At 37.2% G+C, this 13,628-nt stretch overlaps 1 protein-coding gene across 1 annotated transcript in view; it reads left to right on the top strand.

Moving 5' to 3' along the window:
- Positions 1 to 13,628, top strand: part of LOC145660800 (uncharacterized) — a 121,984-nt gene that overhangs the window by 106,770 nt on the left and 1,586 nt on the right. The window contains exons 12-13 of the mRNA XM_081726212.1: positions 1,412 to 1,633; positions 10,116 to 10,370. Of these exons, the coding sequence (XP_081582338.1) occupies positions 1,412 to 1,633; positions 10,116 to 10,370 (477 nt within the window). The remainder of the gene's footprint in view (positions 1 to 1,411; positions 1,634 to 10,115; positions 10,371 to 13,628) is intronic.

Here is a 13,628-nt window from a genome sequence, read left to right as displayed (position 1 = left end):
ATCAATTGAAATATGTGAGTACTGGTTTCAGCACTATATATATATATATAAAATGATTTTGACACGGAAAACAAGGAACACTCGGGCCAGCCGCAAAAGTTTGAAGATGAAGAACTGGAAGCTTTAATCGATGAAGACTCGAACCAATCGCAAGAAGAACTTGCAGTAATATTAAATGTGCATTGATTTATGATTTCTAGACATTTAAAGACCATTGGAATCATTTACAAGCATGTACATTGGACGCCGTACGAGTTGAAGCCCATGGACGCTGAAAGGCGCAAAACGACCTGTGAATTGTTGCTTTAAAGAGACAGAAGAAAACGTTTATGCTTCGTATCGCGACGGCAGAGTAAACTGAATATGTTACGATAATTCAAAGCGCAAAGAATCATGGTGAAGGCGGCATGAACCTTCAACATCGATGGCAAAGTCGAATATTCATGACGCCAAGGTTATGCTCCGTATTTGGTAAAATAGCCTGGTTGTAGTGTATTATGAGCTATTCCAACCCAACGAAACCATCACTGGGGAACATTACCATCAACAATTGATGCAATATAACTGAACAGTGAACTAAAACCGGCCAGATTTCGCAAAAAGACGCGACAGAGTGATCTTTCAACACGACAATGCTCAGTTCACGTCGCAAAACCGGACAAGGGAACATAAAAAGCGTCTAGATTAACCGGGATATTCTACCAAACGCGTCGTATTGCCAGATATTGTTCCTTTCGATTACCACATATTCCTATAGATGATGAGTTATGATTTGTCCAAGCAGTGCTTCCACTGTTATGAGGATACAAGAAAAAAGTCAATTCGTAAATAGCTTCTAAAGATGTGTCGTTCTTTTGACGTTTAATTCACCTATTGCCAGAAAGATAGGGAAAAGTAGTGTCTAGCGATGCACAAGATTTTGAATGATCAACCTGTAACAATTTTTTCACAATACAGCCGGATTGTTATCAACAAATCTTTTAAAATTAATGCACATTTCCAATATATTCATGTGCCATATGTTTGTATATGTACTATACATAAATTGTAATTCAGAAATATTTTTATTATTTATGTTATATGTTCATTTGGTTTTGGTCGGCAAGTATATTTTGCATGGCGGAAAAAAATATGGACCTTTCGATTAATTCACAGAAGCCAAAGTTATTGCTATTGTGGGAGTGGTGAAGAATTGGTTTTGTCTACAGATAATATATCCTTGCCATATGTCCAGTTGGATCACACTATGGGGATTCATTGTTTTAGGGTTTATCACTTGTTTTCTGCTCCAAAGATCTACGGTATCAAGACTAGCTTAATCTGACATTAAAACCACACTAGTTTCTATTAAGAATCTAAAGCACTGTAGACGTTAACACATTAATGCACTACTATCATTGTTATTTTTCAGAATTCACTCTTGATGATATAGCAGCTCAGATGGTAATGTTCTTCGGCGCTGGATTTGATACAAGTTCTACTGTAATGAGCTTTGGTTTATATGAGTTGGCTTTGCAACAGGACATTCAACAGAAGTTGAGAGAAGAGATTGATGACGTAATTGAGAAATATGGAGGGAAAATAACATATGAAGGCATCCAAAGAATGGAGTATCTGGACAAAGTTGTTTCAGGTAAATCTTATGATATTTCCTTGCTTTAGACAAGTTTAGGAAGTAAGAATGCCACAGGTTCTATTCTTATAATGCATACCAGGAATCTACCGATAGCCACTCAAGGCGTGTGAGACAAGATAGGTTTTATCTTTTAGTGGGACTTATACAGAGATCAGGATGGTAGTTTGTAAGTCTAGACGAGACTGAGATTTGGAAAATCGAAAATTATTCGAATTGAAACTGAGATTAACAAAGATAACTGAGATTTGTAATTCAAAACAGACTAGATTGTGACAAATTTCTCTCTCCTCCCGAATATTGATAAAGAGTGTCTAAGTCAGACTTGTTAAACATTTGTTTAATTACAAAGTTATATGTAAGATAGTGGAACGGTTGCCCAAGAATAGTAGTATCATAGGCATACGGACGGGAAACAAGAAGGGCAAATGGTACCCTTAGTCATCCTGTAGTGGGACGGTTCCGCAAGAATAGCGGCAGTTATAGGCATACGCCCGGGCACGAGAATGGCAAATAGCACTCTTAGTCATCTGACAGTGGAACGGTTACCTTAGTTAGCGGCAGTCATAGATGTACGCACGGGCAACAAGAACGGCAAATGGCATTATTAGTCATTCGGCAGTGGAACAGTTGCCTTAGTAAGCGGCAGTCATAGGCGTACGCACGGGCAACAAGAAGGGCAAATGACACCCGTAGTCATCCGGCAGTGAAACGGTTGCCCAAGGACAGCGGCAGTCATAGGCGTATATATGGGGAACAACAAGGGCAGATGGCACCCTTAGTCATCTGACAGTGGAACGGTTACCTTAGTTATCGGCAGTCATATATGTACGCACGGGCAACAAGAACGGCAAATGGCATTATTAGTCATTCGGCAGTGGAACAGTTGCCTTAGTAAGCGGCAGTCATAGGCGTACGCACGGGCAACAAGAAGGGCAAATGACACCCGTAGTCATCCGGCAGTGAAACGGTTGCCCAAGGACAGCGGCAGTCATAGGCGTATATATGGGGAACAACAAGGGCAGATGGCACCCTTAGTCATCTGACAGTGGAACGGTTACCTTAGTTATCGGCAGTCATATATGTACGCACGGGCAACAAGAACGGCAAATGGCATTATTAGTCATTCGGCAGTGGAACAGTTGCCTTAGTAAGGGGCAGTCAAAGGCGTACGCACGGGCAACAAGAAGGGCAAATGCCACCCATAGTCATCCGGTAGTAGGACGATTGCCCAAGGATAGCGGTAGTCATAGGCGTACGCAGGGGGAACAACAAGGGCAGATGGCATCCTTAGTCATCTGACAGTGGAACGGTTGCCCAAGGACAGCGACAGTCATAAACGTACACACGGGGAACAAGACGGGTAAATGGCACACTTAATCATCCTGTAATACTGGGAATTTTTTTTTAAAGTAAGGGAGTTTTTACACAACAATTTGACATTAAATTCAAAATATTTTACTCCCTTTCTAGTCACCCTAATAGCTTTTCCAAGATGTGTTTTGTATATAATATCTATAAGTTAAAGTTTGTATAATGAGTACACAAAGTCCAAACTTCCGAAAGGAATTTTGAATCTTATCAGACGGGGTATTTAAATGTCATCACACGCAGCAAGGATGAGTGATGTACGCAAAATAATGCGGAAGATTAAGTTACAATTTAGTTACACAAAGATTGTGGTATAATGTTTCGAAAGCGGCCCTGCGATGCGGGAGAAGGGTGTCTCAAGTGACTGGTTTCGTACTATGCTCATTAGGAAATCTTTGTACACTCATATTAGTTATTCGCTTTTAATGATAACGGTTCCTTTAACGACATAGATTGGAGTTTAAACGTACGATGAAACGACAACGAGTTGTATGACTAAATTTTTAACACTTCCATATTCAATCCAGAAAAAAAAAAATGTGAATGGTACTTTTCTTGGTACTAATAAGAAAGAAAAATAACGGAAGATGATCCCGACTTGTTTTAGATTAGGTATACATGTACCAAACGATCCTGGGAGTTACAAAAATATTAATCACAATAAAACTAATTATGTAATGTTTAGAAATCTAACTTTATAATAGTAAGATAATTTTTTACAAATCTGTTAGGTAACAGATATGATCCTCGTTCTTTAAGTCACTTCCAGATAAATGAGTATCCATTGGAATATCCTTAAATATTTATTCTGGAATAGGTCCGCCCATATTTGGGAACCCTAACGTGGAGTTCCCGGTAAGTGATCATTAGGTCCATGCCTTAAAAGGGTTTAGAAATCGAAACCATGAAGAATACCTGCAAATTCAAACGAGAGTAAACCGAGACGGCCCAATACAACTCAAGACAAGAACGAGCCGTCAGATGAATGGCTCAGATTAATTGAGTTATTAGAAGTAATAGGCTGGCATCGAACCACAGGCCAGTATGTAGGATGTTTAATTTCGGAAATGTGCCTGTAGATTTCAGAGGGAGCTTTAGGGAATGTTGAACCTTCTTTTCCAGTTTATTCGGAAGTTAGTAAATGTGACATCACTTACTATTGTTTTTCCGCCGAGCCGATCACATACCTGCGAATCAAAACGAAAGTTGCATTTAATGCCTTAGGCTCAGTCTTCGGACATTTCTCCAACAGTATTCAATGAAATATTATTACGTTATTGATAATTATATAAGATTGGTCGAAACATGTTATTTTGAAATTAATATCATGCTGCTGCGACACAACGAAAATGTTTAACTCAATTTACTATTGTCGAAAGAGTATTGTAAAGAGCTAAAACATTGGTTTACGCTTTCATGTTCATCATATCCACCATGTCCAACTATTGCTACTACATCGAACACATAATAATAATAATAATAATAATAATAATAATAATAATAATAATAATGGGAAGAGTAAAGGAACATGTTAGAGCATGGAAGTAAGGGGAATGATGAAAAGTCAGCATAACAGAACACGCGATTGTGTAAGAACATTCTATCGGTAATTATCCAAAGGAAACAATTAGTGATGAGCGCAAGAGTCTTGGTCTTGCAGTTTTTGCAAGAGTCTTGCATGCAAGACCAAGACTAAGACCAGGTATCCCGATGCAAGACCAAGACCAAGACTCTTGCGGAAGAGTCTTGCACAACTACCGGCACTACTTGAATTTTTTCATAGAATGTAAAAAAGGGAAAAATCACTTGAATTTCTTAGCTTCAGTAAAAATGCCGCTGGAATGAATGTTTCCAGTAGTTTATGCAATCCGTGAAAGTCAATCTGCCCCTGTAGCATATAGCTAAGTATGTCGTTTTCTGAGTTGTTTGTTCGCGTTTTCTGTAGTTATTACTCGTTTTCTAGCCACACAGGTGACATTCTAATCAAAGCTTGTTTCACACAAAGATATGTGTCATTGGTGCTGGATTACGATGCATTCCTTAAAAAAAGGAAAAAAAAAAGCAATGAGATTACTTAGCGGAAAATCAGACACTATTCTACAGGTGTGTATTATCTGGATCTACAGGTGTACCTAAACCTTTGACCTTCGAGCTGATAAAGCTTGTTGTCTTAACAAAAGAGGGATTTGTTTTTCACCCTTCAGTTGCTTTGCCTCAGGCAGTCTGATGCAGTGATACAAAACTGTAGGATAAATCCCATATTGTGGGATTTTTGATCATAATTTCTCGAGTAGGAATAAAGGGAATTTTCGTATAAATTTGCAGCATATATGGGATATTTCATATATTTACTTGATCAACACCAACAAAAATTAATAATGGGCGATAAGTAAACTAATGAGTTTATAATCGGCGTGAAATCAGTGCTAATTGTCAAATTTTGTTGCTGTACAATGTATGCTAATATGAAAGTTATTTAAGGAGTGGTTTGAGATTTTCAAGAAATAAATATTAAGAAACGTAGATTGTAATCTGATATTGAAAAAGAAAAAGAAAGAAGAAAGTACCAAATGAGGAGACAATCAGCTTCCAAACTTTCAACATGTTATGACTCCAGAATGATACTTGTCTATTTTCATGACGTTCCGTAGAAGACTACAGCACAAAAACCTGCTTTAAATATGAAGTTTTGACAACATGTACTTGTTTTTGTGAACATTTTCAAGTATTTTTTTCAGTTAAGGAAGATACTTTTTCATAAATTATTTGATAAATGTTGAAAATCGGAATTCACGGATAATTCACTCATATATTGAAGAAAGGAGTGACACATACTATTTTCAATTTTCATATTTTTACAAGTTTTAATTTTTTATAATTAAGTTAGTACAACTTGGGAAACTCAAGAGCAAAATGGGAATTTCTGCCTCTTGAAATGGTATTTTGTAACATTTTAGGTTGACACCAGTGATCTGTGACAAAACGCCACAAGTTGTTGCGGGAAGGGAGCGGGGAGGCGAGCATCCTTATGGGATGTGCAAACTACGCAAAAAAAAAAAATCGAAAAATAAAATGGCAATAAAAATGAAAAACAGAAATATTTCAGGACTGAAAAAATATCCTTTATCAATGCATAAGAACGAAGCGCAGGAATTACAGTATTTCCATTAAAGCAGCAGCAAACTCTAAGTATTGCAGATTTTTTAAAACTTAGTTTGTTTATAACCATTAATATTTTATTTTTCTCTATGTTTTGGCCAATATTTCTAAATATATCATCATCATCACCATCACAGCTATTCTGCCGTTATTGGCAGGTCACTTGCTGCAACTGAGAAGCTTTGATGCACGGTGGTCTTCAGCTAGTCTCTTCGTCTCGACGTAGCAACTTTCTGTTTTAATAACTTTCTTCAACTACAGTCTCCTTCGCCTCTCCCTCTCTTTCCTTCCACCATAACCTCTAGCATGTCCCTCATAATACAGTCCCTCCTCAGCTAATGTCCCAACCGATTCCTCTTCCTCCTCTAAATTACATCCAAAATTCTCCTTTTCTCCCCTACTGGTATACTATTTCTAACACCTTCTCATTCGTCTTACGTTCAACCCAGCTAATTATCTCCTTTTTCCTCCATGCCCACGTTTCAAAAGCCTACAATTCTTTCATCGCTTTTGCGTAATGTCTATGTTTCTGCTCCATACAGTACATATTGGAATCAGCAATACAAAATCTCAATATTTAATTGTCTATTCAATACTAAGATTAGCTAATCGAGGTTGAGAAAAAAAAAAAAAAAAACTGACACCTTAAGAGTGTAAAATAATTTTGCAATTCATATTATTTTAGTAATCTGTGCCGCCTTGGTTTTCTTTCATGTGTCTTAGGGGTAGCCTCTCCAGTTTTAGGAACACGTGAAATATTGGATATGTTAAAAAATATAAAAAGGTCACGAAAGGTTGTGATTTATCTTATACGTAGTGAAGCGTGGTCATCAATTGAAAAAAAATGTCATCGCCTATGTTGTACACTGTCATCATACTTACATGAAGGTAAACTATATTGCATTTAGAAACATAGCCTATATTGTATTTCCGTTACTATTGGTGCATTGTAGAATTTATCATCCCTTATATCCAGAGTAAAATTTTCTTATAAAAAGTATAAGATTTCTTAAAAGTAAGACTTGCAAGACTCTTGTAAGCAAGACCAAGACCAAGACCAAGACTGGATGTGCAAGACCAAAACCAAGACCAAGACCACCCGGGTCTTGGTCTTGGTCTTGCATTTGCTCATCAGTAGGAAACATGTGCTATTTAAATATAACTTATTCCCTTTTAACTGTCGAATAGTCGATTCAATGTCAAAATGTTACCTTCAGGAGCTTAGTATTGTGCGGTATATACTCACGACTAGTTTCTTTGTTTGTTTGTTGAAATTCAACTTCCGTTTTCAGCATTGAGGCTATATAAAACTAGGACTTACTGTATATGTTGGGATGCGAATCATCGCGATGAGTCAAATGCTCTTCTACCGCAAATTGAGACTAGGACCACTTGTCGTAAAGGCTTACATGCTAGTATAGTGAGAATTTCCACGAATGGTGTCGGACTTTATTTTTCGTTCTTTTCTGTGTAATATTCAGTTAGTGAGGACTCATGCTGAATCTGTGATATAATTGCAATACATGTATGTTGTTATTACTGCATTTCAAGTATAGAGAGAGTGACAAAGCAGATCCGGCAGAGTGGTTGTGAATATCATTCCTTATTCTTTCCTGATAACAAAGACGCGTTATGTAAGCAGGTTATATAATGAACGTAAAGAAATACTTGCTGATAATCCAGTAAATATGAACCTTGATCCCAGTACCACAATCTGGTCAGAATTTCTAAAACCAAGGAGGAAGAAATTCCAAGCTAGCCAAGGAAGAACTTTGCTTTATAATCTCGCGAATTTCAAGATTAGAGACAGAAAGTCGCAGAACTGGATAAGCGAATGTACCTTTCAATGGTAGAGCGTTCACCTTCGAAGCTTGGCGTCCCTGGTTCAAGCCCAGCTCTCGCCGAGTGGACTTGTGGTGGACAAACACCTGTTCGTGGGTTTTCTCGGAGTTCTTCCGTTTCCTCTCTTTTTATTCATTACACCATTTCTTTTATTTCTCATCATCACTGTCCCCTTTAGGCTAGCCGACATAATCGTGGGACGTAAAACTTCATTTTTCCTTGACCGTTACTATTTTTTAACGATCTTCCTCATTTGTTACTCCTTACAACCTTCGTCCAAAGTTCAAAATATAATTTTGCTACGTACATGACACTAAATTACTCTGTAATTGTTCTTCATTCTAGGTTCAATTTGTAGCCAATAGGATTGCTTTTGGTTTCGAAAAAATCATGGTCCCTTTCCTATTTCCTTTCCACAAGAAAGAAAAGCTCTATTTTGATGCAATATGGTACATATCTTCTTTGAGGCTTCTAAATCTCTTTTATTTGAGCCTGTTGAGAGGCTAGATTTACTCTAGATAAACAAATATGTTCTTCGTTAAACTTCGTAGAAATATCCAGTTTATCATGAAACATCCATCTGTTTCCTTTGAGATTTGAGGCTAGTAGTTAGATCTTGCTCGGTAACGGAATTAATCAGAGTGAAGAGGGTGATTTGTAATCATCTTAGAAAAAATATTCTTTCATGAGAGTAACTAGATTTTGATAAATATGACATATGATTTGTTTCAGACTTCGTTATGGGATCTACTTCTTAGAATTAAATCAAAGTGAAGGGGGAATTCAATTTATATATAGGGTGTTTCAAAACAACACCGACAACGTTTGGAAGGTGATTCCTGACACTAAGATAAGACAAAAAAATATAGACCAACCAGGGTGCACAAATGCTTTCTTTCGGAGTTATAGGCTGCCGAAAACATGAAAAAAATGAACTTTAAAGGTCCATACCTCCAATACTATAGTAAATAAGTAGATAAAGAACGTCTCTCATTTGGATTTCAAAGGCTTGGCAGAGGTAAAGAGCGCCTCTCATTCGGAATTCAAAGGATGGGTGAAGGTAAAGACGGCCTCTCATTCTAAACTCAAAGGTTGGATGGAGGTAAAACTCGCCTCTCATTCGAAACTCAAAGACTGGGTGGAGGGAAAGAGCGCCTCTCATTCGAAACTCAAAGGCTGCGTGAAGGGAAAGAGTACATTTAATTCGAAACTCAAAGGCTGGGTGAAGGTAAAGCCCAACTCTCATTCTGAACCCAAAGGGTGGGTGGAGATAAAGAACACCTCTCATTCTGAACTCAAAGAATAGGTGGTGGAAAAAGAGCGCCTCTCATTCGGAATTCAAAGGCTGGGTGGAGGTAAAGGGCTCCTCTCATTTGAAACTCAAAGGCTGGGTAGCGGTAAAGAGTGCCTATCATTCGAAACTCAAAGGCTGGGTGAAGGTAAAGAGCGCCTTCATTCTGAACCCAAAAAACACGTGGAGGTAAAGAGCACCTCTCAATCGGAATTCAAAGGCTAGGTGGAGGTAAGGATCCATAGTTCTATATTCCGGCACATAGAGAAGGCAATGTAGTCGTCATCACTCTTGGGTCACCTTTATCCCCAGGATTCTCCAGGTACCCATTTTACAGAGACTAGGTGAACCTCTGAACCACGTTGGAACTACGGTACAAGAAGAAAAATGTTGTCAAATCGGGAATCGAACCAAGATAGCAAAGCTGGTAAGTAGATGTTCCATCGAGTGCAAGACTGTGGCTCTGATCATAACATAATATATCTCATATTAATAGAGAATGATCAACTGATGTTTTACTGTATTTAATGTAAGAATTCTTCAGCGTTGATCTTGTACAGTAATTGTATATTGATTCACCATTTTATTATATTAATCAATTATGATTCAAATTAGCAACTTTTCCTGCTACACTCAGTAGACGTGAAACTCAGATACCTATACAATGGTATTATTAAGATGGATCAATATAAATCCAAAAATACAGTAAAATTCTATTGATCGTTCTCCTTTAATATGATTGAGACTCATTGTAGTATTTTGTGTTGTGTATATAGGTTTCTTAGCTTCAGCTAATAGTTTTGTGCTTCTTTTGAACAGAAATCATGAGGAAACACCCGCCTGGAGCAGCTGTAGTTGGTCGCATGTGCATGAAAAATTATGTGATACCAGGAACCAATATTGTACTTGAAGCTGGTACTCGCGTTAATATTCCTGTGCTTGGTCTGCACTACGATCCAAAATACTACCCGGACCCACAAAAATTTGATCCAGAAAGATTCAGCGAAGAAGGAAAGGCCAGTAGGCCTAATTACACTTATTTACCGTTTGGTGATGGACCCAGGAATTGTATAGGTCAGTACTTATTAGTAATTATTTTAATTGGAGAAATACTTAGGTAGTACGCTTCAGTTCCGTATTTTAATATAATTTATGCTATAATTTTATACTTCCAAGGACTTACGCTCAATTTTGTAATTGATTGTTGCATATTGTAGAGTGCAGTGAGTGCTTCCCCTAAGTAAATTGTGCATAAAAATTCATGGTTCGTGAGGGAAGTAATGTGGTAGAATTTATTATTATTATTATTATTATTATTATTATTATTATTATTATTATTATTATTATTATTAATAATAATAATAATAATAATAATATTTTACCAATGACTTACTTCGAGAGATGCCAGAAAAATGTATTACCAACGTAATTTTTATTATATACCTTCCTTTCCGAGCTACACACTCGCAGGACTGGTCATAGAGCCTTTGGGACGCAGTAGGAATGTCGTTCATCACAACGCTGTTCAGCACTGGCGTAACATTCGTTTGAATAGATGCCACATCCTGAAAACTTCACCCTTGAGGGCAGATTTGAATTTAGGAAACATCAGAAAGTTCGCTGGGGCCAAATCACGCGAATGTGCTGGCTAACACTATTTTTCTTATAGATCAATTTTGGGCCAAATTAAATCCACAGTCCTTGAACACCTCATAGCCTCCAATTTGGCCCCAGTGGACATCATCCTCTTTCCTAAGCTCAAATCTGGCCACCAGGGGCACTTTCAGGCACTTTCAGGGTTTTACATCGATTCAAGCAAACGTGACGGAGGTGCTGAACAATATTCCAGTGGACAACTCTTTTAGGGCGTTCCAGACTCTCTACGATCTGTACCGCAAGTGTGTAGCACTGGAAGGGATGCATTTAGAAAACTATTATTTCAAAGTAGTCACAAAAGTTTTCGAATGTGGACGGATTTGTACATCATTGTTGTTCGGCTAAAGCACTAGAAATTCTGTCAAATTTCTTTCTTTCTTCTTTTCTTTTTATTGCTATCAGTTCAATTATTAATTTAGCCAAGATTTTCAGGAAACACACTGTACTACGGTGGATATTTTAAGCTGTTATTATATGCAATGATACAGGTAGTTGCTATTAATGTTCATAGTTTGATTTAATTGAGTAGACTACGTGATTAACCATTTGTTTGTGTTGTACCGTGGTGGTGTGCACTCTTGGAATGCATCTAATTTTTATATATAGCGCTTTCCCCTATATGCCATTGCCTGGAAGTAAATAATAAACTGAAACGTAAATACTTCTTGGAGAGGCAAAATAAAACAGTGTGAAATAAACTAAAAAGAAATTCGGAATTCAGGTGGTCGGTCTTGCTTCGTTTTACATTTCTGAAGAGGCAAGAACGACTGATTCCCAGATCAATTTCTTTTCGCTCTGTCTTCTTTATCTTTTTTCCATATACGAGCACAGCAATCATAAGGAGATAGAAGGGTGACAGCGACAACATGACTTGGTGCGTAGTGGGAATGTGTTACCGCAATCACTGCTTTATTGATATACGTACCACGAAGCTGTATACACTTACAGCGTCTATTGTTCTTCTGTTAACTGTATCCAGAGACAATAATTCATAGTGTTTTGCTGTGGAAGAGTGAAAAATTACACAGTAATATGCAGCCAGATATTCTTATTTTCGGGTCTTTAATCTTTCGGTTGGTTTGACGTGGCTTTCTAATCTTCCTTATCCTGAACCAAACGTTTTATTTCCATGTACCTTTTCTTCGCTACAGCTGGTATTATTTTCATGTACTTCTTGTTCTCTATATCCTGTATTATTTCCATGTGTTTTTTCTTGCCGATCTTGTATTATTTCCATGTACTTTTTGTTTCATATACGTATATCTTGTATTATTTCCATGTACTTTTGCTCCTTATATCTTGTACTACTTCCATGTGTTTTTTTCTTTTCTCTCTTGTATTATTTCCATGTATTTTTCTTCCCTATAACTTGTATTATTTCATGTATTTTTCTTCCCGGTGTCTTGTATTATTTCCATGTGCTTCCTTCTCTATATCTTGTGTTATTTGGCTCATATATTTCAATCGCAGAATCCCTGTAAATACTTTTTCATCTGCCATTCCCTTCATAGCTAATAACACAATTCTTTCTTTTATGTCTCATAATCTGTTAAATCATTCTATCTCTTCTTTTTGAAATATGCTTCAGTATATTCTATCTTCTCCTACTATTTCCAACACTCGTTTACTTGATACCTTAACTACCTTTGAAATTTTCAACGTTCTTCTATAAAATCACAACTTTTAAGGTTTCCATTCTCTGTTTCTCCTCTTCGTCCGAAGTCTATGCCTCACACCCATACAACGCCACACTCCATACATAATGCTCCCATCAGACTTTCTTTGTTTCCAGTTAGAATACTTTTTCTTCGAATTCTTCGTTCGAACCATTTATATTTTGTAGTTTATATTTTGTTTGCACCTTTTGTTTCTTGGTATTCTGCTCCCTAGAAACATAATTTCTACACCTCTTAAACCAGGTGATTATTTTGATAATTTTTCTTACACATCTCCTCACTTTTGATTTGGTCTTCTTGATCATCATACTGGAATTACCACTAAACATCTATTGCTTTTCGTATAAGCCATTAATAGACGTTGATTGTAATAGTAGACATAAACTGATTTGAAACCAAAGTCCAGTTAGGGGGTAATTCGAAATAAGGAGGGTGGGAAACTTCAATTAATTCAGTATCGCTGAGAGCGTGTCTTAATCAGAAGATCAGTTAACTGAGTATGTTTCAAACATTTTCCATGAATCTTACCACTTAGCACTCAAGAAATAGCACCTCAGATAATACAGCAATATGCAAAATTATCAACAGCTGTAGTAATTTTAAAAATTCATGGGTAAACAACCCTCGACTCTTCTTGCCCATATAACTTTAAAAAAAGATGTCAGTCTCAGAACCTGGAAGTCCACGGGACGTTCCATTTTTAACAGTGAACATTCCGAAGGCTTCTACTGAAACTCAAACGTTAACTTATGTTACAGAAACAGACTTCCTTCGATGTTTCTATGGAACTTTTTGGGGTCTTTGCGGCATAGTCACAGGACGGCTTATGGACATCCAACTACTGTCGTATGACAGGTATATCTCATTGAAATCTAAGGGATGTCCGTTGGATATTTCCATTATCTTTTACTATGAATTTGAATGTCCTGGGAAAAGTATGGGACATGTAAAACTTACGTTCTACTATCTAGATGGACGCTTTGAAAATTATCAATGATCC

This window comes from Thermobia domestica, chromosome 9 (assembly GCF_964235325.1).
Source record: "Thermobia domestica chromosome 9, izTheDome1.hap1.1, whole genome shotgun sequence".
NCBI classification, from domain to species: domain Eukaryota; kingdom Metazoa; phylum Arthropoda; class Insecta; order Zygentoma; family Lepismatidae; genus Thermobia; species Thermobia domestica.
Note: the sequence above shows the minus strand (reverse complement) of the source record. Positions and strands in the feature narration are given on the sequence as shown.